This window comes from Anomaloglossus baeobatrachus, chromosome 9 (genome assembly GCF_048569485.1).
Source record: "Anomaloglossus baeobatrachus isolate aAnoBae1 chromosome 9, aAnoBae1.hap1, whole genome shotgun sequence".
In the NCBI taxonomy this organism is placed as follows: Eukaryota; Metazoa; Chordata; class Amphibia; order Anura; family Aromobatidae; genus Anomaloglossus; species Anomaloglossus baeobatrachus.
In genome coordinates this window covers 229,219,552-229,245,451 of record NC_134361.1, presented here as the reverse complement: position 1 = coordinate 229,245,451, position 25,900 = coordinate 229,219,552, and the positions used below count along the sequence as shown (strand labels likewise).

The window sequence follows — 25,900 nt, the reverse complement described above, 5'->3', positions numbered from 1 at the left end:
ACATCTCACCACACATACACCAACCTCACCACATAATCACCCTAAACACACACAAGTCTGGTACATATACCACCCTCAGCACACATCTCACCACACATACACCAACCTCGCCACATAATCACCCTAAACACACACAAGTCTGGTACATATACCACCCTCAGCACACATCTCACCACACATACACCAACCTCACCACATAATCACCCTAAACACACACAAGTCTGGTACATATACCACCCTCAGCACACATCTCACCACACATACACCAACCTCACCACATAATCACCCTAAACACACACAAGTCTGGTACATATACCACCCTCAGCACACATTCCACCACACATACACCAACCTCACCACATAATCACCCTAAACACACACAAGTCTGGTACATATACCACCCTCAGCACACATCTCACCACACATACACCAACCTCACCACATAATCACCCTAAACACACACAAGTCTGGTACATATACCACCCTCAGCACACATCTCACCACACATACACCAACCTCACCACATAATCACCCTAAACACACACAAGTCTGGTACATATACCACCCTCAGCACACATCTCACCACACATACACCAACCTCACCACATAATCACCCTAAACACACACAAGTCTGGTACATATATCACCCTCAGCCCACATCTCACCACACATACACCAACCTCACCACATAATCACCCTAAACACACACAAGTCTGGTACATATACCACCCTCAGCACACATCTCACCACACACACACCAACCTCGCCACATAATCACCCTAAACACATACACGTCTGGTACATATATCACCCTCAGCACACATCTCACCACACATACACCAACCTCACCACATAATCACCCTAAACACACACAAGTCTGGTACATATACCACCCTCAGCACACATCTCACCACACATACACCAGCCTCACCACATAATCACCCTAAACACACACAAGTCTGGTACATATACCACCCTCAGCACACATCTCACCACACATACACCAACCTCGCCACATAATCGCCCTAAACACACACAAGTCTGGTACATATACCACCCTCAGCACACATCTCACCATACATACACCAACCTCACCACATAATCACCCTAAACACACACAAGTCTGGTACATATACCACCCTCAGCACACATCTCACCACACACACACACCAACCTCACCACATAATCACCCTAAACACACACAAGTCTGGTATTATCCTTCAAAAATAAAAAACAAGAACAACAAATGTACCACATAGGAAATACGGAGCTGTCAGTCACATGACCTGTCTATATGTGTATGTGTGAGCTAATATATACTGTCAGGGGGAGGGCTTTCTGTTGCCTGGAGATTTATCAGGCTGCCAATAGCAACCAATCACAGCTTAGCTTCTATTTTGCTACAGTTAATTAATCTGAGCTCTGATTGGTTAATATAGGCAACAATTTAATAATTACATTTCTATCTATTTGCTTTGTGGTTTTTGTGCAGAGAAGGGAATTTTGTTACTTACCGTAAATTCCTTTTCTTCTAGCTCCAATTGGGAGACCCAGACAGTGGTGTATAGCTACTGCCTCTGGAGGCCGCACAAAGAACTACACTTAAAAGTGTAAGGCCCCTCCCCTTCTGGCTATACACCCTCCCGTAGGAGTACAGATTCCTCAGTTTTAGTACCAAAGCAAGAAGGAGGAAAGCCAATAACAGTTTCAAAAACAAATTCAATCCGATAACAAGATCGGAGAACTTAAGAAACAACATGAACAACATGTGCACCCGAAAAACGAAACCCTAAGAACAAATAGGGCGGGTGCTGGGTCTCCCAATTGGAGCTAGAAGAAAAGGAATTTACGGTAAGTAAACAAAATTCCCTTCTTCTTTTTCGCTCCTAATTGGGAGACCCAGACAGTGGGACGTCCAAAAGCAGTCCCTGGGTGGGTAAAAAGATACCACATGAACGGGCTGTCAGACAGCCTCTTCCTACAGGTGGGCCACCGCCGCCTGAAGGACCTGTCTACCTAGGCTGGCATCTGCCGAAGCATAGGTATGCACTTGATAGTGTTTGGTAAACGTGTGCAGACTCGATCAGGTAGCCGCCTGGCACACTTGCTGAGCCGTAGCCTGATGCCGCAATGCCCAGGACGCACCCACGGCTCTGGTAGAATGGGCCTTCAGTCCAGATGGAATCGGAAGCCCAGCAGAACGGTATGTGTGAAGAATTGGTTCCTTGATCCACCGCGCCAGGGTGGATTTGGAAGCTTGCGATCCCTTATGCTGACCAGCGACTAGGACAAAGAGCGCATCAGAACAGCGTAGAGCCGCCGTGCGAGAAATGTAAATCCTGAGTGCTCTCACCAGGTCCAACAGATGTAAACCCTTTTCAAATTGGTGAACTGGATGCGGACACAAAGATGGCAAAGTGAGATCCTGATTGAGATGAAAGGAAGAAACCACCTTGGGAGAAAACTCTGGAATTGGACGCAGAACCACCTTGTCTTGGTGAAACACCAGGAAGGGAGATTTGCAAGATAACGCCGCTAGCTCGGACACTCTTCGAAGAGACGTGACCGCCACAAGAAAAACTACCTTTTGTGAAAGCCGAGAAAGGGGAACCTCTTTCAAAGGCTCGAAAGGCGGCTTCTGGAGAGCAATGAGAACCTTGTTCAGATCCCAGGGTTCCAATGGCCGTCTGTAAGGAGGAACGATATGACAAACTCCTTGGAGAAACGTGCGTACTTTAGAAAGCCGTGCCAAGCGCTTCTGAAAGAATACGGATAGCGCGGAGACTTGACCCTTAAGAGAGCTAAGCGACAAACCTTTTTCCAACCCAGACTGCAGGAAGGAAAGAAAAATTGGCAATGCAAATGGCCAGGGAGAAAACCCTTGAGCCAAGCACCACGCTAAGAATATCTTCCACGTTCTGCGATAGATCTTAGCTGAGGATGGTTTTCTAGCCTGTCTCATTGTGGCAACAACTTCATGAGATAAACCTGAGGCCGCTAGGACCCAGGACTCAATGGCCACACAGTCAGGTTCAGGGCCGCAGAATTCAGATGGAAAAACGGCCCTTGAGACAGCAAATCTGGACGGTCTGGTAGTGTCCACGGTTGGCCTACCGTGAGATGCCACAGATCCGGGTACCACGACCTTCTTGGCCAATCTGGAGCGACGAGTATGGCTCGATGGCAGTCGGACCTGATTTTCCGGAGAACTCTGGGTAACAATGCTAGAGGTGGGAACACATAGGGGAGTCGGAATTGCGACCAATCCTGAACCAAGGCGTCTGCCGCCAGTGCTCGGTGATCGTGAGACCGTGCCATGAAAACTGGGACCTTGTTGTTGTGCCGTGACGCCATCAGATCGACATCCGGCGTCCCCCAGCGGCAACAGATCTGCTGAAACACGTCCGGGTGAAGGGACCATTCTCCTGCGTCCATGCCCTGGCGACTGAGAAAGTCTGCTTCCCAGTTTTCCACGCCTGGGATGTGAACTGCGGATATGGTGGACGCTCTGCTTTCCACCCACGTCAAAATCCGTTGGACTTCTTGAAAAGCTTGGCGACTGCGTGTTCCCCCTTGGTGGTTGATGTACGCCACCGCCGTGGAATTGTCCGACTGAATCCGAATCTGCTTGCCTTCCAGCCATTGTTGGAAGGCTCGCAGGGCAAGATAGATTGCTCTGATTTCCAGAACATTGATCTGCAAGGTGGACTCTTCCAGAGTCCACATCCCCTGAGCCCTGTGGTGGAGATACACCGCTCCCCACCCTGATAGGCTCGCATCCGTCGTGACCACTGCCCAGGACGGGGGAAGGAACGACTTTCCCTGTGACAATGAGGTGGGGAGAAGCCACCAACGCAGAGAGTCCTTGGCAGTCAGAGAGGGAGACAGTCCTGTCGAGGGACGTCGATTTCCCGTCCCATTGGCGTAGAATGTCCCATTGTAGAGGGCGCAGATGAAACTGCGCGAACGGGACTGCCTCCATTGCTGCTACCATCTTTCCTAGGAAATGCATGAGGCGCCTCAGTGAGTGCGACTGGCTCTGAAGGAGAGATTGCACTCCAGTCCGTAGCGAGCACTGCTTGTCCAGTGGAAGCTTCACTATCGCTGAGAGAGTATGAAACTCCATGCCAAGATAAGTCAGAGATTGGGTCGGGGTTAGATGAGACTTTGGAAAGTTGATAATCCACCCGAAACTCTGGAGAGTGTCTAGTGCCACCTTCAGACTGTGTTGGCATGCCTCTTGAGAGGGTGCCTTTATAAGCAGGTCGTCTAGATACGGGATGACCGAGTGACCCTGCGAGTGCAGAACAGCTACTACTGCTGCCATGACTTTGGTGAAGACCCGGGGGGCTGTTGCCAGACCGAAAGGTAACGCTACGAACTGCAGGTGTTCGTCGTGTATGACGAAGCGTAGGAAACGCTGATGCTCTGGTGCGATCGGCACGTGGAGATACGCATCTTTGATATCTATTGATGCTAGAAAATCTCCTTGAGACATTGAGGCTATGACGGAGCGTAGGGATTCCATCCGGAACCTCCTGACTTTTACGTGTCTGTTGAGCAACTTTAGATCCAGGACGGGCCGATACGATCCGTCCTTTTTTGGGACCACAAACAGATTGGAGTAAAAACCGTGACCTTGTTCCTGAAGAGGGACGGAGGTCACCACTCCTTCCGCCTTTAGAGCGGCCACCGCCTGCAACAGAGCATCGGCTCGGTCTGGTGGTGGAGAAGTTCTGAAGAAACGAGTTGGCGGACGAGAACTGAACTCTATCCTGTACCCGTGAGACAGAATATCCCTCACCCAACGGTCTTTGACGTGTGACAGCCAGATGTCGCCAAAGTGGGAAAGCCTCCCACCGACCGCGGATGTGGGAATCGGAGACCGCAAGTCAGGAGGACGCCGCCTTGGCAACGGTTCCTCCGGCTGTCCTTTTTGGGCGTGACTGAGACCTCCAAGAATCTGAGCGTCTCTGGTCTTTTTGAGTCTTTTTTGACGAGGCGAATTGGGACCTGCCCGGTCCTCGAAAGGACCGATAACCAGACTGACCCCTCCTCTGTTGGGGTCTGTTTTGTCTGTGTTGCGGTAAGGATGAGTCCTTACCCTTGGAGTGTTTGATGATTTCATCCAAACGCTCTCCAAACAATCGGTCACGAGAAAAAGGCAAATTGGTTAAGCACTTCTTGGAATGAGAATCTGCTTTCCAATGTCTCAACCACAGGGCCCTACGCAAAACAACGGAGTTGGCTGACGCCACTGCCGTGCGGCTTGTAGCGTCAAGAACAGCATTAATCGCGTACGACGCGAATGCCGCCATTTGCGAGGTCAATGGTGCTACCTGCGGGGCAAATGCACGTGTGACGGAGTCAACTCGCGCAAGCCCGGCTGAGATAGCTTGGAGTGCCCATACGGCAGCAAAAGATGGCGCTAACGAGGCTCCAATCGCTTCATAGATGGATTTCAGCCAGAGCTCCATCTGCCTGTCAGTGGCATCTTTCTTTAAGTGCCGCTCCATCTTCAACTGCAACCAAGGATCTAGCTGCAAGCCTGGAAATTGGAGGATCCACTTTTGGACACTGGGTCCAACCCTTGACCACCTCAGGGGGAAAAGGATAGCGTGTATCTTTAAGCCGTTTAGGAAAACGCCTTTCAGGATAAGCGTGGGGTTTCTGGATTGCGTCTCTAAAGTCAGCGTGGTCCAGAAAAGTGCTTAAAGTACGCTTAGGGTATCTGAAATGGATTCTCTCGTGCTGCGAAGCTGACTCCTACACAAGAGGAGCTGCAGAATTCCTTGTCTGGGTCTCCCCGGCTCCCCTCTGCAGCTCAGCGTGTCAGCAGGAATGGCTGCCGGCGTCTGTGGAGAGGGGCGGTCCGTGGGAGTTCCCAAACAAAAGTGCGGGAAACAGTGTCCCCTCTGTGCCGATTGTGAGGGCTGGAGTATGTAAAAACGACTCCAGCCCTCGGCGCTGATGCACTGGCCAGCGTCCCGCCCCTCTCCTGACTGGCAGGTCTGGGGGCGGGAACGAACGGAAGCAGGCCGCAAAAGCCGGGGACTCGAGTTATCAGCGCGGCCGCCGTAAAAGCGCGGGCCGCGCTGAAGTCCCCGGCGCACCACAAGTGCCAGCCGCGCCGCAGTCCCAGCGGCCGGCGTGACCGATTCCCAGACGTGGCCAGCGTCCCGCCCCTCTCCTGACTGGCAGGTCCGGGGGCGGGAACGAACGGAAGGAGGCCGCAAAAGCCGGGGACTCGAGTTATCAGCGCGGCCGCCGTAAAAGCGCGGGCCGCGCTGAAGTCCCCGGCGCACCACAAGTGCCAGCCGCGCCGCAGTCCCAGCGGCCGGCGCGACCGATTCCCAGAAGTGTGCCTGCTTCAGCGAAGCTGAATGAGGCCATGGCACAAGCGCCGTAGCGCTGATGTCCCCCGGCGCACTACAACACCCAGCATGCTGCGGTGTGAGCGCCAAATGCACGGGGACACAGAGTACCTTGAGGAAGCAGGGCCATGTCCCTGATGTACTCCGCTCCATCCAGCATCTTCTCCAGGGGCTGTAGATGGAGCACGGTCTCAGTGCCTGGAGACCAGTAAATCCCACTTCACCCAGAGCCCTGTAAAAAGGGATGGGGAAGGAATCAGCATGTGGGCTCCTGCCGCCGTACCCGCAATGGGTACCTCAACCTTACAAACACCTCCGACATACAGTGGGGTGAGAAGGGAGCATGCTGGGAGCCCTGTATGGGCCCTCTTTTCTTCCATCCGACATAGTCAGCAGCTGCTGCTGACTAAAAACAATGGAGCTATGCGTGCGTGTCTGACCTCCTTGCGCACAAAGCTAAAACAGAGGAATCTGTACTCCTACGGGAGGGTGTATAGCCAGAAGGGGAGGGGCCTTACACTTTTAAGTGTAGTTCTTTGTGCGGCCTCCAGAGGCAGTAGCTATACACCACTGTCTGGGTCTCCCAATTAGGAGCGAAAAAGAAATACATTTTTGTTAATACATTCTATTTTGCTAACAGCAGTTATTAACCCGGGCGAAGCCGGGTAGTACAGCTAGTATATATATATATATATATAAAAATATATATATATATATAAAAATAATTTAGAAATACTACAAAAAATATATATTTGTTGTAGTATTTCAAATTCTAATTAATCCAAAAAGCCAATGCTCCGTCGGACAAAACAAAAGTAACATTTTTTTTTCCCCTAAAAACTTTCATTTTTATTAATCGGACATTTAAGTAAAAGCAGCAAAGGGGATTTCCTCATCTCTTTTTTTTTTTTTTTTTAAACAAAAGCCAACAACAGTGGTGCGGTCAGGTACATAGATGACGCCTGTGCCTGGTGGTGCGGTCAGGTACATAGATGACGCCTGTGCCTGGTGGTGCGGTCAGGTACGTAGATGACGCCTGTGCCTGGTGGTGCGGTCAGGTACGTAGATGACGCCTGTGCCTGGTGGTGCGGTCAGGTTCGTAGATGACGCCTGTGCCTGGTGGTGCGGTCAGGTACGTAGATGACACCTGTGCCTGGTGGTGCGGTCAGGTACGTAGATGACGCCTGTGCCTGGTGGTGCGGTCAGGTACGTAGATGACGCCTGTGCCTGGTGGTGCGGTCAGGTACGTAGCTGACCGCCTGTGCCTGGTGGTGCGGTCAGGTACATAGATGACGCCTGTGCCTGGTGGTGCGGTCAGGTACGTAGCTGACCGCCTGTGCCTGGTGGTGCGGTCAGGTACGTAGATGACGCCTGTGCCTGGTGGTGCGGTCAGGTACGTAGATGACGCCTGTGCCTGGTGGTGCGGTCAGGTACGTAGATGACACCTGTGCCTGGTGGTGCGGTCAGGTACGTAGATGACGCCTGTGCATGGTGGTGCGGTCAGGTACGTAGATGACGCCTGTGCCTGGTGGTGCGGTCAGGTACGTAGCTGACCGCCTGTGCCTGGTGGTGCGGTCAGGTACGTAGCTGACCGCCTGTGCCTGGTGGTGCGGTCAGGTACGTAGATGACGCCTGTGCCTGGTGGTGCAGTCAGGTACATAGCTGACCGCCTGTGCCTGGTGGTGCGGTCAGGTACGTAGCTGACGCCTGTGCCTGGTGGTGCGGTCAGGTACGTAGCTGACGCCTGTGCCTGGTGGTGCGGTCAGGTACGTAGATGAAGCCTGTGCCTGGTGATGCGGTCAGGTACGTAGATGAAGCCTGTGCCTGGTGGTGCGGTCAGGTACGTAGATGACGCCTGTGCCTGGTGGTGCGGTCAGGTACGTAGATGACGCCTGTGCCTGGTGGTGCGGTCAGGTACGTAGATGACGCCTGTGCCTGGTGGTGCGGTCAGGTACGTAGATGACGCCTGTGCCTGGTGGGGCGGTCAGGTACGTAGATGACGCCTGTGCCTGGTGGGGCGGTCAGGTACGTAGATGACGCCTGTGCCTGGTGGGGCGGTCAGGTACGTAGATGACGCCTGTGCCTGGTGGTGCGGTCAGGTACGTAGATGACGCCTGTGCCTGGTGGGGCGGTCAGGTACGTAGATGACGCCTGTGCCTGGTGGGGCGGTCAGGTACGTAGATGACGCCTGTGCCTGGTGGTGCGGTCAGGTACGTAGATGACGCCTGTGCCTGGTGGGGCGGTCAGGTACGTAGATGACGCCTGTGCCGGGTGGGGCGGTCAGGTACGTAGATGACGCCTGTGCCTGGTGGGGCGGTCAGGTACGTAGATGACGCCTGTGCCTGGTGGGGCGGTCAGGTACGTAGATGACGCCTGTGCCTGGTGGGGCGGTCAGGTACGTAGATGACGCCTGTGCCTGGTGGGGCGGTCAGGTACGTAGATGACGCCTGTGCCTGGTGGTGCGGTCAGGTACGTAGATGACGCCTGTGCCTGGTGGTGCGGTCAGGTACGTAGATGACGCCTGTGCCTGGTGGTGCGGTCAGGTACGTAGATGACGCCTGTGCCTGGTGGTGCGGTCAGGTACGTAGATGACGCCTGTGCCTGGTGGTGCGGTCAGGTACGTAGATGACGCCTGTGCCTGGTGGTGCGGTCAGGTACGTAGATGACGCCTGTGCCTGGTGGTGCGGTCAGGTACGTAGATGACGCCTGTGCCTGGTGGTGCGGTCAGGTACGTAGATGACGTCTGTGCCTGGTGGTGCGGTCAGGTACGTAGATGACGTCTGTGCCTGGTGGTGCGGTCAGGTACGTAGATGACGTCTGTGCCTGGTGGGGCGGTCAGGTACCCTTGCAGGTTATCTAGCACGCAGACCACGCTGATGTAAACAGTTTTGAATGGTTTGATGTGACATATGGGGTCACAATGAAGCTGTTATCAGTGTGGGATGTGTCGGGAGGACGCCCTCTTCTCTGCCTTTCTGTGACTCTTCCAGTCTCTCTGTGTCTCTGTACAACCTGCTGGTGACACTCCGAGCTCAGTGACACCTGAGAACATCCTACATGAAGCCTCACAATGGCGCGGTCCTGCTGATCAATTGTCAGGTGTCGTCTTGGTCTCATGAGGAGGAGACTGTAGATACCAATTCTAATTGAACCACGAAATTTATTGGGCGATTCATGAACCAAACACCTGCTGTGAAATTTACCATTAAGCTCCTTGTTAGGGAACAGCAAGTTGTGCAAAAAGTCCTTGAAAAGTAGCATATGAGCATCCAACAGATTAGAGAAGGTCACATAAAGGTCAGAGGGCATGATAGGATCACCCTGAAATGTCACCCAAAAGCCAAATACCCCTCAGTTAGTGCTCAGTGTGTATGGGGGGCACTCACCGCATGGATCATCTCCGTCAGCAGCGGCTCCGGATCCGGCCTCATGTTCAGATCCTCCAACTCAAAGCGCACGGCCATCCGCGTCATCTCCAGCTCGTCATCTGCAACAGAGGAGCTCCGCATCAGCGGGGCGGGGTCACGGGGGCCGGGGTCACGGGGGCCGGGGTCACGGGGGCCGGGGTCACGGGGGCCGGGGTCACGGGGGCCGGGGTCACGGGGGCCGGGGTCACGGGGGCCGGGGTCACGGGGGCCGGGGTCACGGGGGCCGGGGTCACAGGGGCCGGGGTCACAGGGGCCGGGGTCACAGGGGCCGGGGTCACAGGGGCCGGGGTCACAGGGGCCGGGGTCACAGGGGCCGGGGTCACAGGGGCCGGGGTCACAGGGGCCGGGGTCACAGGGGCCGGGGTCACAGGGGCCGGGGTCACAGGGGCCGGGGTCACAGGGGCCGGGGTCACAGGGGCCGGGGTCACAGGGGCCGGGGTCACAGGGGCCGGGGTCACAGGGGCCGGGGTCACAGGGGCCGGGGTCACAGGGGCCGGGGTCACAGGGGCCGGGGTCACAGGGGCCGGGGTCACAGGGGCCGGGGTCACAGGGGCCGGGGTCACAGGGGCCGGGGTCACAGGGGCCGGGGTAAAAGGGGGCGGGGTCACAGGGGGCGGGGTAAAAGGGGGCGGGGTCACCCCAGTGTGCGGCACCTGGCCTTATACATCAGCCTATTCAACCCTACTCGTCCTGTAAGGAGGCGCGTCTATAATGCCTCTAACGTATATGCCAGTTTCCCCACAGGCGACCTGCGTCTGAGTGAAGTACAGCCGAAATTGTACAGCAGCGCCTAGAAATAGACCCCCGGGGTGCACAGCGCTCATACAGGACAGGGCCTATGCCCAAGAGCAAATCTCTACACAATAACCAAATACTAGACTCCTACTATTCTTCACATGTATGTTAGAGGCAAGATCAGTCATTGTACAGGAGGAGGAGGAGGTGAGCTGTGACATCACCTATTGTAAATGATGGATCCTGTGTTATCTACTGTATATAGAGGTGTTATCAGTCATTGTACAGGAGGAGGAGGTGAGCTGTGATATCACCTATTGTGAATGGTGGATCCTGTGTTAACATCTGTATATAGCAGTGTTATCAGTCATTTAACAAGAGGACGTGAGCTGTGACATCTGTTGTGATTGGTGGATACTTTGTTATCTACTGTGTATATATATATATGGGTTTTCAGTCATTGCACAGGAGGCGGAGGTGAGCGGTGACATCATATTGTGAATGGTGGATCCTGTATTATCAGTCATTCTACAGGAGGAGGTGAGTTGTGACATCACCTATTGTGTACAGTGGATCCTATGCCATCTACTGTATATTGAGGGGTTTTCAGTCATTCTACAGGAAAAGGTGAGCTGTGACATCACCTACTGTATATAGTGGATCCTATGCTATCTCCTGCATATAGAAGTGTTATCAGTCATTGTATAGGAGGAGGAGGTGAGCTGAGATATCACCTATTGTGAATGGGGGATCCAGTGTTATCTACTGTATAGGTGTCAGTCATTATGCAGGAGGAGGTGAGCTGTGACACGACCTATTGTGTATAGTGGATCCTATGCTATCTACTGTATATAGAGGTGTAATCAGTCATTGTACAGGAGGAGGAGGTGAGCTGTGATATCACCTATTGTGAATGGTGGATCCTGTGTTATCTACTGTGTATAGAGGTGTTATCAATAACCGTATGCCTGTCTGTGATGGTAATGAGAGTGCTGAAAAAGCAGATGACTTGAAAATGGCAAGATTTCCGCGAAAATAATTGCCTCTTCCACTAACAAGACATCACTATTCCTCAAAAAATGGGCCAGCTGTCTATCCTCCAGATTACACACTGCGGATGTAGAGGTGTAACATTATGGGTAACACACGGGTACAATCTAATGTCACCACCCCTCCCCCGGCCTTTCCAAATAACTTGTTGTAATAAGAAGTATTATCACTGTTCACAAAAATATGATGCAATATATGATTTTATAATCTAATAAAAAAAGTAATGTTTTAAAAAAAGAAAATGGCAAGACTTCTAATAATTATTTATATGGCGATTAAAATTGAAAAACATTGAAAAAATACATTAAATATAAAAACCTGATTTAAACAATAAATAATTTCTGATGACACTTTCCCTTTAAGAGCTGGGGAGAACAGTCATTTCTATTTCAGTCACTTCGGCACTCGTGGCTGTGGTTATGGAGGTACACGGCGCCCCCCCCCACCCCCCACCCCCACATTCACATGTTAGCTTATGGGAGCATGGACCCTGGGTGTCAAAAATGACGACAACACCTCCAATCTGCGCATTATATACAACCCACTAATGAGGCAAGGGACAGAACTCAGATGTAGGATGAACAGCAACAAGACGGCGGCTCTGTACCTGACAACTGCGGCTGCAGGACCACATCTGACAACAGGCTGACCACAGTGTCCAGGCCCTTAGAGTCTGCAGACACCGCATACATTGTGGTGTCCCTGAAAGAAAACAAGAACAGATTATCCATAAAAAAACAATGATTTATTTTTTTTTTCAACTTCAATTGGATTGACCTGCAATACCACACACCGCCTGTAGACAGTGGTGGCGCTGTTTCCAAGCCAGCAAAAAAAAAAAAATTAAATCCTGCATACAGCAATTACCCTACTTGCTGACAGTTGTCAGCACAATAATATTTTTTTGGAATCACACACAACAACATTAAGACGTGTCATCTGCTTTCTATCCTTCGTGCCTCGATCCTTACCTGGAGGTCTGACAGTCACAAATCCCTCCGTGTTTCTCCAGCGTCAGGAGAATTTCATCCTTACTGCCGAACCGGGAGGTAGACTACAGAGGGAAAAAAGCAAACCCGAGAATGACGACCATAATATACAGACCGTCTGCAGTAATATATCCAATCATCAGACGTGGAGGCGGCCGCAGGAAGATGCACGTACAGAGAAGGCCAGTTTCTCCAGAAAGTGACAGATGCCGCTGAGATACTTTGTTTCATGTCTGGAGCCGGAATTAATGAGAACTGTAAGAAAAAAGCAGAAAAATAAGTGATAAATATCAAAAAAAAGCCGAAGTATGTAAGTTACATCCTGTATTATACTCCAGAGCTGCACTCACTATTCTGCGGGTGCAGTCACTGTGTACATACATTACATTACTGATCCTGAGTTACCTCCTGTATTATAATCCAGAGCTGCACTCACTATTCTGCGGGTGCAGTCACTGTGTACATACATTACATTACTGATCCTGAGTTACCTCCTGTATTATACTCCAGAGCTGCACTCACTATTCTGCTGGTGCAGTCACTGTGTACATACATTACTGATCCTGAGTTACCTCCTGTATTATACTCCAGAGCTGCACTCACTACTCTGCTGGTGCAGTCACTGTGTACATACATTACTGATCCTGAGTTACCTCCTGTATTATACTCCAGAGCTGCACTCACTATTCTGCTGGTGCAGTCACTGTGTACATACATTACATTACATTACTGATCCTGAGTTACCTCCTTTATTATACTCCAGAGCTGCACTCACTATTCTGCGGGTGCAGTCACTGTGTACATACATTACATTACTGATCCTGAGTTACCTCCTGTATTATACTCCAGAGCTGCACTCACTATTCTGCTGGTGCAGTCACTGTGTACATACATTACTGACCCTGAGTTACCTCCTGTATTATACTCCAGAGCTGCACTCACTACTCTGCTGGTGCAGTCACTGTGTACATACATTACTGATCCTGAGTTACCTCCTGTATTATACTCCAGAGCTGCACTCACTATTCTGCTGGTGCAGTCACTGTGTACATACTTTACATTACTGATCCTGAGTTACCTCCTGTATTATACTCCAGAGCTGCACTCACTATTCTGCTGGTGCAGTCACTGTGTATATACATTACTGATCCTGAGTTACCTCCTGTATTATACTCCAGAGCTGCACTCACTATTCTGCTGGTGCAGTCACTGTGTACATACATTACATTAGTGATCCTGAGTTACCTCCTGTATTATACTCCAGAGCTGCACTCACTATTCTGCGGGTGCAGTCACTGTGTACATACATTACTGATCCTGAGTTACCTCCTGTATTATGCTCCAGAGCTGCACTCACTATTCTGCGGGTGCAGTCACTGTGTACATACATTACATTACTGATCCTGAGTTACCTCCTGTATTATACTCCAGAGCTGCACTCACTATTCTGCTGGTGCAGTCACTATGTACATACATTACAATACTGATCCTGAGTTACCTCCTGTATTATACTCCAGAGCTGCGCTCACTATTCTGCTGGTGTAGTCACTGTGTACATACATTACAATACTGATCCTGAGTTACCTCCTGTATTATACTCCAGAGCTGCGCTCACTATTCTGCTGGTGTAGTCACTGTGTACATACATTACTGATCCTGAGTTACCTCCTGTATTACACTCCAGAGCTGCACTCACTATTCTGCTGGTGCAGTCACTGTGTACATACATTACATTACTGATCCTGAGTTACCTCCTGTATTATACTCCAGAGCTGCGCTCACTATTCTGCTGGTGTGGTCACTGTGTACATACATTACTGATCCTGAGTTACCTCCTGTATTACACTCCAGAGCTGCACTCACTATTCTGCTGGTGCAGTCACTGTGTATATACATTACTGATCCTGAGTTACCTCCTGTATTACACTCCAGAGCTGCACTCACTATTCTGCTGGTGCAGTCACTGTGTATATACATTACTGATCCTGAGTTACCTCCTGTATTATACTCCAGAGCTGCACTCACTATTCTGCTGGTGCAGTCACTGTGTACATACATTACATTACTGATCCTGAGTTACCTACTGTATTATACTCCAGAGCTGCACTCACTATTCTGCTGGTGTAGTCACTGTGTATATACATTACTGATCCTGAGTTACCTCCTGTATTATACTCCAGAGCTACACTCACTATTCTGCTGGTGCAGTCACTGTGTATATACATTACTGATCCTGAGTTACCTCCTGTAGTATACTCCAGAGCTGCACTCACTATTCTGCTGGTGCAGTCACTGTGTACATACATTACATTACTGATCCTGAGTTACCTCCTGTATTATACTCCAGAGCTGCACTCACTACTCTGCTGGTGCAGTCACTGTGTACATACATTACTGATCCTGAGTTACCTCCTGTATTATACTCCAGAGCTGCACTCACTATTCTGCTGGTGCAGTCACTGTGTACATACATTACATTACTGATCCTGAGTTACCTCCTGTATTATACTCCAGAGCTGCACTCACTATTCTGCTGGTGCAGTCACTGTGTATATACATTACTGATCCTGAGTTACCTCCTGTATTATACTCCAGAGCTGCACTCACTATTCTGCTGGTGCAGTCACTGTGTACATACATTACTGATCCTGAGTTACCTCCTGTATTATACTCCAGAGCTGCACTCACTATTCTGCTGGTGCAGTCACTGTGTACATACATTACATTACTGATCCTGAGTTACCTCCTGTATTATCCAGAGCTGCACTCACTATTCTGCTGGTGCAGTCACTGTGTACATACATTACATTACTGACCCTGAGTTACCTCCTGTATTATACTCCAGAGCTGCACTCACTATTCTGCTGGTGCAGTCACTGTGTACATACATTACATTACTGATTCTGAGTTACCTCCTGTATTATACTCCAGAGCTGCACTCACTATTCTGCTGGTGCAGTCACTGTGTACATACATTACTGATCCTGAGTTACCTCCTGTATTATACTCCAGAGCTGCACTCACTATTCTGCTGGTGCAGTCACTGTGTACATACATTACATTACTGATCCTGAGTTACCTACTGTATTATACTCCAGAGCTGCACTCACTATTCTGCTGGTGTAGTCACTGTGTATATACATTACTGATCCTGAGTTACCTCCTGTAGTATACTCCAGAGCTGCACTCACTATTCTGCTGGTGCAGTCACTGTGTACATACATTACATTACTGATCCTGAGTTACCTCCTGTATTATACTCCAGAGCTGCACTCACTACTCTGCTGGTGCAGTCACTGTGTACATACATTACTGATCCTGAGTTACCTCCTGTATTATACTCCAGAGCTGCACTCACTATTCTGCTGGTGCAGTCACTGTGTACATACATTACTGATCCTGAGTTACCTCCTGTATTATACTCCAGAGCTGCACTCACTATTCTGCTGGTGCAGTCACTGTGTACATACATTACTGATCATGAGTTACCTCCTGTATTATACTCCAGAGCTGCACTCACTATTCTGCTGGTGCAGTCACTGTGTACATACATTACTGATCCTGAGTTACCTCCTGTATTATACTCCAGAGCTGCACTCACTATTCTGCTGGTGCAGTCACTGTACATACATTACTGATCCTGAGTTACCTCCTGTATTATACTCCAGAGCTGCACTCACTATTCTGCTGGTGCAGTCACTGTGTGCATACATACATTACTGATCCTGAGTTACCTCCTGTATTATACTCCAGAGCTGCACTCACTATTCTGCTGGTGCAGTCACTGTGTACATACATTACTGATCCTGAGTTACCTCCTGTATTATACTCCAGAGCTGCACTCTCTAGTCACATTTTCTAGTTCCACTTACGTCCCACCGTACAGAACTGTCCAAACTTGTTCTGGGAGGCGACCCGCAGCCCGTTCTCCAGGGCGGTGACCTTGGTCTCGTACTTCTCCTGGCCGTCCACTCTGGCGAACACCGGTTTGGGGACCCCGGGCAGGGGCGCGGTGAGCGGGATGGTGGGGTAGGGGCTCCCGCTGCTGAACCTCCGGTACGCCGGCAGCCCGAGCCTGGAACACAGAGCAGACCGGAGAGAAAATCACTGACATGTATAAATACCAGTGACTATAAAAGCCTCCAGCAGCCGGGATCAGCGCTGCCGCCGATCACTTCTGCTGCTGACAATCACTGGCATGACACCACATTTTTTTTTTATTTTTCTTTTGTAAATTTAACCATTTAAATGGAAGAAAAACACAAAATTAGAAAAACAGTTGAGGAATCTTGTGTGGAATTTCTCATGGAATGAAAACAGAGGGGTTATAGCAGCTGTCAGGGCATGCTGGGAGTTGTAGTCCTGTTGTCATGGGTAACATGATATAGTGACAATACAGCCCCCCTCCCGGTGTGTTTGTGACTGTGGTCCCCTTCCACGACACAAGGGACAAGTGTCTGTCCTCCACTTACCGTCGCATCCCGCCCCACGCTCGTCTCTTCGCCATGTTGGTCGCCATCTTGGCACTCTCACCCCTGACCTCCCCCGGGACCGGTCGCAGGAGCTCACTTCCGGCTTCCTGTCCAGTGTCTGACGTCACTTCCGCTGTGGGCGGAGTCAGCTGAGGCTGCGCTCTTTGCGTTCCATGTGCGGCCCCCGTGGCTCTTCACCGCCCCCTGCAGGGGATGAGCTGCCTGTGCCGGGCACTGTGAACCCCGCGCCATGTCCGGATACCCCCGGCAGCCCCCGGGGAAGAGGGGCAAGACCCTGATCATCCAGGAAGGTGAGTGTAGGGGGCGCGCTCTACCCCAGGGGCTTCACTTTAAGGGGCACTCAACCCTCTGTGCGCTCAAAAATCCTCTTTAAAGGGGAACTCCACTGTAAAATGATATTTTTTGGGACTAAACTCGCCTACTCCTCGCCTTAAAGGGGCCAGGGACAATATATTTTTATTAACTTACTCTATGTATTTTTGGCTAAAAATCATTTTTGTCATTGAGTTTGATTAAAAATTTTGCATCGTTTGCCATCTATGCCCCGTGTTGGTGAATGAGTTAACTGAGGGTCCATCAGTGAGCTCCTTCTTTTAGTGCAATGGCATATTTTGTAGCTCGTGTCTGACTATTTCGGAGCAGATTTATGACCGAGTTAACTGAGAATCCATCAGTGAGCTCCTTCTCACAGTCCAATGGGTGAGGATGTAACCCTTCTGACTTTTTCTGAGCTCCTCAGCTAATTTATGTCCGCTCAATTAATGACCAAGTTAACTGAGAGTCCATCAGTGAGCTCCTTCTGACAGTTCAATGGGAGATTTTGTAGCTCCTGTCTGACTGTTTCGGAGCTGATTGATGACCGCAGTTGGTGACCGAGTTAACTGAGAAACCATCAGTGAGCTCCTTCTGACAGTCCAATGGGAGAGGGTGTAACCCCTGCCTGACTGTTTCTGAGCTCCTCAGCTGATTCATGACCGCAGACCACATCAAAGTTTAACGTGAAGGGAAACAAACAAACCGTAAAAAGCAAACGGTGCAAAATTTTTAACAGAACCAAATTGGAAAAATGATGTTTAGCTCCAAATACATGTATTTAACTAAAAAAATGAAACTGGTTCTAGAGGTGGACAATCCCTTTAAATCTGGGGTTCTTAGCTGTATCAGGCACCCATGGGAACGTTGCAGCTAATCAGTGAGGGGACATGAACGGAGACGAGCCACCGTGGCCAATATGTGACGTGCGTATGAAAAAACATCGTGATTAAGCGTCCCCGCTGATCCCATAAAATCTGTGACAGATTAGGGGCTTAGACTTCTTAAAAAAAAAACCGACTGGCCCTTTAAATTGTCTCTTGCAGCAATAGAATGTTTGATACATTGTATCAGTTCTGAGGTCATGTGACCCAGGAGTCTTTCTATTGTATCTTGAACTCTGGAACAAAGTAGACTGAACTCTTTAGGGGCTTCAAATAGATTTCTTAATAAAAGGAGGTTAGTGAGGGGTAATTAGGGCCCTTCTACACCCCCCCAACTTGTCCAATCAGGGGTAAGAGGGTGCCGTAAAGCGAGACCTTACTGCTGCGATACTCGCCCCTTCCATGTTGCCCTCATTTCTGTATGACCCTTCTTTTTTTTTTGCAGATAATGATGTGGATAATCCAGAGGAAGGAAATCCATTTTCTTTCAAGGAGTTTGTGAAAAGTAAATCCTGTGCGCTCCCCCCAGGAAGAAACGGTGAAGGGGATTTCTCTGTTGTGAGTGACATTAGATTATAGGGAACCCTTAAAGGGGTCTTCTCATTAAATAAAATAGCAATTTACTTTTTTTTTTATCAAAAACCCTCTCTGTTCTCAAGATTTTTAATGTTATTGTTTACCGCTTGTTGTCTAGGTTACTGGCCACTTCCGTCAGTTTGTTTCCTAGGCAAGAAGCACAAGCTTGTAAGTGCTGCTCTGAGGCGGCCGGACCCTGCAAACGCCAAAGCCCCCGGCACAATTTTCAATGATCAGAAGTGCACAGCCCCATGGCAAACAGGGAGCCATGTGGCAGGGGAGCGGTGCGCTCCTGAAGAGAGATGATGAGAATATCCCTTTAAGACTTCGGAGATTTGAAGGGTCTAATTCACTACTACATATGTGTGTAGTCAGAGGAGACCTCCTTTAATCTACTAAGCAGGGTTTCCCACTATGCTAGTTCTGCACAGGACAGCAGCGTTGCCATCGTCAACCACAAAGGGGTATATCACTTTGTAATCGGTGGGATATCAACATCTGTGACCCCCACCGATCATGAGAATGAAGGTCCTCCGTCAGATTTCCTGTACACTGAAGCTGCTGGTCTCTCAATGTGTTTGGAACCTCGGCTGTGTAGTAGATTCCTGCAGAACATTACTGTGCAAGGAAATAGTGTGACAAAGCTCCTTCATTTTTGGGGATCAGTACCATCCAGGAGACGCCCCTGTTGATCATGAGAATGATGGTCCTTCTTCAGATTTCCTGGTCACTCACTGTGCATGGAACCGCGGATGTGTAGTAATTCCCTGCAGGACATTCCTGTGCAAGGAACCAGTGTGACAAAGCACTTTAATTCTGGGGAGCAGAACAATCCAGGAGACTTCCCCACAATCATCAGAGTGAGGGTCCTTTTTTAGATTTCCTGTACACTGGTGGTCCTGGTCACTCACTGTTCATGGAACCATGTCTCTGTATTAGTTTCCTGCAGGACATTACTGTGCAAGGAACCAGTGTGACGAAGCGCCTTCATTCTGGGGATCAAAACCATCCATGAGACCCGCTGCTGATCATCCGAATGAGTTTCCGTCTTTACATTTCCTGTACACCGGTGGCCGTGGTTACTCACTGTGCTTGGAACCGCGGCTGTGTAGTAGTTCCCTGCAGGACATTACTGTGTATGGAACCAGTGTGACGAAGCTCCTTCATTCTCGGGATCAGAACCATCGAGGAGACTCCCGCCGATCATGAGAATGAAGGTCCTTCTGTGCCACTGTGCTTGGAACTGTGGCTGTGTAGTAGTTCCCTGCATGTGCAAGGAAATAGTGTGATGAAGCTCCTTCATTCTGGGGATCAGAACCATCCAGGAGACCCCCGACGATCATGAGAATGAGGGTCCTTCTTTAGATTTACTGAACACCGGTTCTCATGGTCACTCACTGTGCATGGAACCGCGTCTGTGTAGTAGTTCCCTGCAGGAAATTACTGTGCAAGGAAACAGTGTGACAAAGCGCCTTCTTTTTGGGGAGTAGACAACGGCCAATCATAACCTGATTAATGTATGCCATCATGTAGAATTGTGAGAAACAGGTCCCTTTAAATGCACCCGCTAATTGTGCCATAATGAAGAGAGCGCAGCCACTCATCGGCCCGTGTGTCTCTGCCCATCAAGATATGAAGTCTGTCATTCTGATTGGCTAAGAGAGGCAGTTTAATTTAGGGAACACTGTCCCTTTAAGACTGAGAACTTTTTATGATAAAAACTCATTCTGTTCCCTAACTAGGAAGCCAAACACGACAGCGCCCTCCTCCCCGATGCTCGTGACAAGTTTGCCTTAAGGTACCAGGATACTTTTTTTAAGGACCCCTCCGTAGGCACTGATCTCCTGGAGGATGAGGATGATGAGGAGGACTGGAGCGGGAGCTATCACCCGTCGGTGGTGGAGCAGACCCTTAATGTCAGCGCTTCTCCGGACAGCAGCTATAACGAGTCCTACGTGTACAGCGACATCTCGGGGGGCGATCAGTTTACAATGTGGTGTCTTCCCGGACGTACCTCTCCCCCTGCTGATGATGATGATGGTTACACCCATCCGGAGCCTCCGCTGCCGACCGCAAAGACCCCCGCTGATAGAGCGCCCCTCCAGAACAAGCGGACGAGCTATGAAGAGGTAGGAGGCACAAATGAAGGTGTACGACACCTGCCCATCACGCATCTGCCCTGTCCATGATGGGCAGGCGCGAGGATGGACAATCCCTTTAAGTGCCATCATTCCCTTTAATACAATCCCTTGTGTTTGTATTCCAGGTCCTAGAAGAAAATAATTGTCTAAAGCGTAAAATCCAAGAACTCCAGAAACTTAATGAATCCCAGGCAGAAAGGTCAGTATCCCTTCTTCTACGCAGAATCCTAAAATATTGCTGCAGGACTCCATATTGAAAACTGAAGCAGCCCTTTAAATCTTTGAGGGTCATACCCCATCCACAGATATTGTCAGATAGAGCTTGTAAATATAAGCAATTTTGCAATTTACTCCTTATTAAAAATGTCGTCCATTCTTGAGATACGAACACTTTAGTTTAGTTGCCATGGTGACCGACCACTGCTGATAGCAGAACACGACCACCGCTGATAGACAGCAGACGTGCGCAGCACTTTCAAGCTCTTTTCTATTGAGATCTGTTGAACCAGGTGAGTATCGCTGGCGCACACTGTTATTTCCTAATCCTGGTCCGCTTGACAGCACTGCTTATAAACTAGACAGCAGAGGTGGTCGGTCTCCTAGGCAACCAGCTATATACAAAAGTGTTAATATCTCATGAACGGATGCATATTTTAATAAGCAGTAAATTGCAAAAGTGCTATTTATTACAATCTCTATACAATAATGGATCCATCTATGAAGGTAGGGATAACCCATTTTAAGTGAGAACTTTTACTGTACAGGTTGTCATCATGCCCACAATATCTGAGCTGGATATCCTCTCATTTTAGGGTTAAACATTTCGAGCGAAAACTGGAAAAAAAAATCCTGGAGGAGCAGAAAGAGGCGCAAGACCTGGAGTCCATGGTGCAGCAAGTGGAGGCGAACCTGCAGATGATGACGGTCAGTAACCACGGTTATGTACCAGACAATACATAGGAGTTGCCACTGTCAATCATAAAGGGGTATAGTACTTTCTGATCGATGGGACATCAGCATCTGATGCCTCCACTGCTCATGAGAATGAAGATTTTCCTGTACACTGGTGCTCCTGGTCACTCACTGTGCATGGAACTGCGGCTGTGTATTAGTTCCCTGTGGGACATTAGTGTGTAGGGAGACAGTGAGACAAAGCTCCGTCATTCTGGGGAGCAGAACCATCCAGGAGACACCCGCCACTCACGAGAATGAGGCTCCTTCTTTAGATTCCTGTACATTGGTGCTCCTGGTCACTCACTGTGCATGGAACTGCGGCTGTGTAGTAGTTCCCTGCGGGACAGTACTGTGTAAGGAGACAGTGTGACAAAGCTCCTTCATTCTGGGGAGCAGAACCATCCAGGAGACCCCTGCCAATCATGAGAATGAGGCTCCTTCAGATTTCCTGTACACTGGTGCTCCTGGTCATTCACTGTGCATGGAACTGCGGCTGTGTATTCCCTTCTGGACATTACTGTGTAATGAGAGAGTGGGACAAAGCTCCTTCATTCAGGGGTGCAGAACCATCCAGGAGACCCCGCCAATCATGATAATAAGGCTCCTGTACATTGGTGCTCCTGGTCACTCACTGTGCATGGAACTGCAGCTGTGTATTCGTTCCCTGTGAGACATTACTGTATAAGGAGACAGTGTGACAAAGCTCCTTCATTCTGGGGAGCAGAACCATCCAGGAGACCCTGCCAATCATGAGAATGAGGCTCCTTCTTCAGATTTCCTGTACACTGGTGCTCCTGGTCACTCACTGTGCATGGAACTGCGTCTGTGTAGTAGTTCCCTGCAGGATATTACTGTGCCAGGAGACAGGATGTGCTGCCTGACAACTCTGTATCGAGGGTGAGTTGTCAGGCAGTGCGTTGATCGATACATACGTACTTAGGTATGGAGCATCGTGGACCAAGGATACCCAGAGTATGTGGAGATGGAAACGAGACTATTTCCGTTCAGTGACCGCAAGCAGAGATATTGCAAAATGGTGACAATTCAAACCCCTCTTATATTAGAACTTGACTGTTCTCTTGTAGAAAAGAGCCGCGAAAGCCGAGAGCAACGTGACGAAACTGAAGCAGGAGGTGACTCTGCTGCAGGTGGGTAGGGAGCGATCACTCCCATCTTCTGGCCCGGGGGGGGGTGGTAGTACTGGTGGAGACCCTTGGCATCCACCTCCCTTTTTTTCAGATCCAGCTAAATACATACAAAGCGGAGAACGAGGCTCTGCGGCGGGGGGAGACGGCCGGGATGAACGCGGTGAAGCAGAACGCCGGCCTGGCCCTGGAGAACCTGCACAAGGCCGTGAGCGGAGCGCGGGCTTCCATCAAGTACGTGGGGGGCTGTGTTTAGGGGGGGCTGTCGCCTCGCACCTCTTTATCTAATATTAACCCCCCCTTACCATAGGCAACTGGTGGCCGGAGCCGAGGACCTCAACCTTGTCGCCGACCTGCTGCGATCCATTGACAAGATAGCAGAAGTCCACGATGACGGATCATAGAACTATACTCTATGGAATTGGGCCATTCCCCCCCCGAAAAGACGCCTCCCGTCCACGGCTCCATGTCTGGAGATTTCTGATTGGCTTTGTTTTCTAAAGGGGTGGTCTATGATGAGAATAAGGCTGGGACTACGGGGGGACCGATTGTGGCCACGATATCCCAGCCCTGCGTTATTCCACATTCACTATCATTACTGGCAACTTTTACAACTCTGCAGGTTGTGTTTTTTTATTTAGAAAAGGCGCCCCCCTTATCCACAGGCTGCATCTGGTATTACAACTGCAAGTGACTAAAGCTGGCTGCAGTACCAGTCACAGCCTGCAACCAGGAGTGGCGCTGTTCTGGTAAAAAGAAGCAGACCCTCTAATTGTAACAGGTTCCTGGTCAGGGTGGGCTGTTTTATCACTCCCGAGGGTCTCCATATTACTACCGTCATGTCCACGTAATGACCCGATCCTTTCAGAACCATTATATATCTGGAGATGGCTGCCACCGCTGTGCCCCCTGTGGAAAGGGCTTATGAATCCAAAAGACGTACCGATAGATCCCCCCCCATAAAGGCAGTGCTGTGCCCCCTATGGAAGGAGTTGACCAGTCCAATAGCCCTACTGCTACATCATCCCCCTCCCATAGAAGCAGCGCTGTGCCCCCTATGGAAAGAGCTGATCAATCCAATAGCCCTACTGCTACATCCCACCCCCCATAAAGGCAGCGCTGTGCCCCCTATAGAAAGAGATTATCAATCCAATAGCCTTACTGCTACATCCCCCCCATTAAGGCAGCACTGCCCCCTTCCCCCATTCACACACTGATCTATATACTATGCTTTATATTAATCTACTCTCCCGGAGCTTTTCCAGGAATAGACCCTCCGTGTATTCTAAATAAAAGTGGCTGACGTCCCTCTATTACTCCTCCTGGCAGAGCGGAATCCGAGTTTGCAGCTCATAGACATTCATATATAGGGATCGACTCTTATAGGGACTTTCTAGAACTTTTCAAAAGTGAGAAAAAAGATATGTATATTCCCTAAAACTTCTTTTTTTTGGTCATTTGGGTTTATTTTAGTGGCCACTAGGGTGTGATTACACTAGATCCCCCTGCACCAGCGGGATTATTTTCCGTCTGCAAACTGCAGTTCTCCAGCTATTGGCACAGAATGCTGGGAGTTGTAGTTTCCCGACACTGTGGGTCTAGCATTGAGTTCATGTATTATATTTTATATATATATATATATATATATATTTCCACTTTTACTAAATAATGATGTAATTCTATTTCTTTTTCTCTTTTATAGACCGAGCGTCCTTACATTTCTATTTATAGTAACTAATTTAATATGATAATTGTGGTAGAGCACTTTAATAAGGGTCTATAGGAGTCCGGTGAAGACGTTACACCTCACAGCTGAGGGTTCGCTACAATTGCATCCACTTTAGGAAATAATCTAGGAGGTAATCGCATCAGAAATCCAAGCTCTCCGGTCCTGGTTGTTACAATGTGTCAGCGCAGGTGAAGCCAGCGGCTATTTCCATTCAGTGACAGCAGGCAGAGGTGGTGAAAATGCTCTGAAGTCAGACAATTAGAGGCATTATTAGTGACCATGACCGTTACTGTAGTCAGTCTTATAGTGGCTAACACCCTACAATGGCCGTCTGTAAGGAGCGCCTATATCTAAGCCCCCCCCCCCGCCGCCCCTGTCAGTCTGATTGGCTGAGGAGGCTGCACTCGGGATCAGACTATTTCCAAGTCTTTCCTATTTGTAAAAATGCTTAAATTGCCCTATGACTGCAGGAGCAATTCATGAGAGGACTGCTGCACAAGCAAGAAAAGTAGGGGGGGGGGGGGGGAAGAGAAATGCTGCAGGAGGGGGGGTGGGGAGATGCTGCAGGAGGGAGGAGGGGGGGGGGGTGGGGAGATGCTGCAGGAGGGAGGAAGGGGGGGGTGGGGAAATGCTGCAGGAGGGAGGAAGGGGGGGTGGGGAAATGCTGCAGGAGGGAGGAAGGGGGGGTGGGGAAATGCTGCAGGAGGGAGGAAGGGGGGGGTGGGGAAATGCTGCAGGAGGGAGGAAGGAAGGGGGGGGAAGAAATGCTGCAGGAGGGAGGAAGGGGGGGGGTGGGGAGATGCTGCAGGAGGGAGGAAGGTGGGGGAAGAAATGCTGCAGGAGGGAGGAAGGTGGGGGAAGAAATGCTGCAGGAGGGAGGAAGGTGGGGGAAGAAATGCTGCAGGAGGGAGGAAGGTGGGGGTGGGGAGATGCTGCAGGAGGGAGGAAGGGGGGGGAGATGCTGCAGGAGGGAGGAAGGGGGGGGGTGATGCTGCAGGAGGGAGGAAGGGGGGGAGGGGTGATGCTGCAGGAGGGAGGGGGGAGGGAGGAAGGGGGGTGGAGAGAGACTGCAGGAGGAAGGAAGGAGGGG

General features: G+C 50.0%; 2 protein-coding genes across 2 annotated transcripts in view; one reads left to right on the top strand and one right to left on the bottom strand.

The window, feature by feature from the left end:
- PMPCA (peptidase, mitochondrial processing subunit alpha) overlaps positions 1 to 17,146 on the bottom strand; it is a 44,211-nt gene extending 27,065 nt beyond the window's left edge. The window contains exons 1-6 of the mRNA XM_075324730.1: positions 17,049 to 17,146; positions 16,449 to 16,651; positions 12,752 to 12,831; positions 12,559 to 12,641; positions 12,195 to 12,289; positions 9,761 to 9,861 (exon numbers count right to left, since the gene is read on the bottom strand). Of these exons, the coding sequence (XP_075180845.1) occupies positions 9,761 to 9,861; positions 12,195 to 12,289; positions 12,559 to 12,641; positions 12,752 to 12,831; positions 16,449 to 16,651; positions 17,049 to 17,095 (609 nt within the window). The 5' untranslated portion in view covers positions 17,096 to 17,146. The remainder of the gene's footprint in view (positions 1 to 9,760; positions 9,862 to 12,194; positions 12,290 to 12,558; positions 12,642 to 12,751; positions 12,832 to 16,448; positions 16,652 to 17,048) is intronic.
- Positions 17,147 to 17,187: 41 nt separating this feature from the next.
- On the top strand, positions 17,188 to 25,323 carry ENTR1 (endosome associated trafficking regulator 1). The gene is made up of 8 exons (XM_075323023.1): positions 17,188 to 17,359; positions 18,711 to 18,823; positions 20,584 to 20,970; positions 21,108 to 21,181; positions 21,795 to 21,906; positions 23,022 to 23,084; positions 23,176 to 23,315; positions 23,392 to 25,323. The coding sequence occupies exons 1-8, from the start codon at positions 17,299 to 17,301 to the stop codon at positions 23,483 to 23,485; spliced, it is 1,044 nt and encodes a 347-aa protein (XP_075179138.1). The 5' UTR covers positions 17,188 to 17,298; the 3' UTR covers positions 23,486 to 25,323.
- The last annotated feature ends 577 nt before the right edge of the window (positions 25,324 to 25,900 follow it).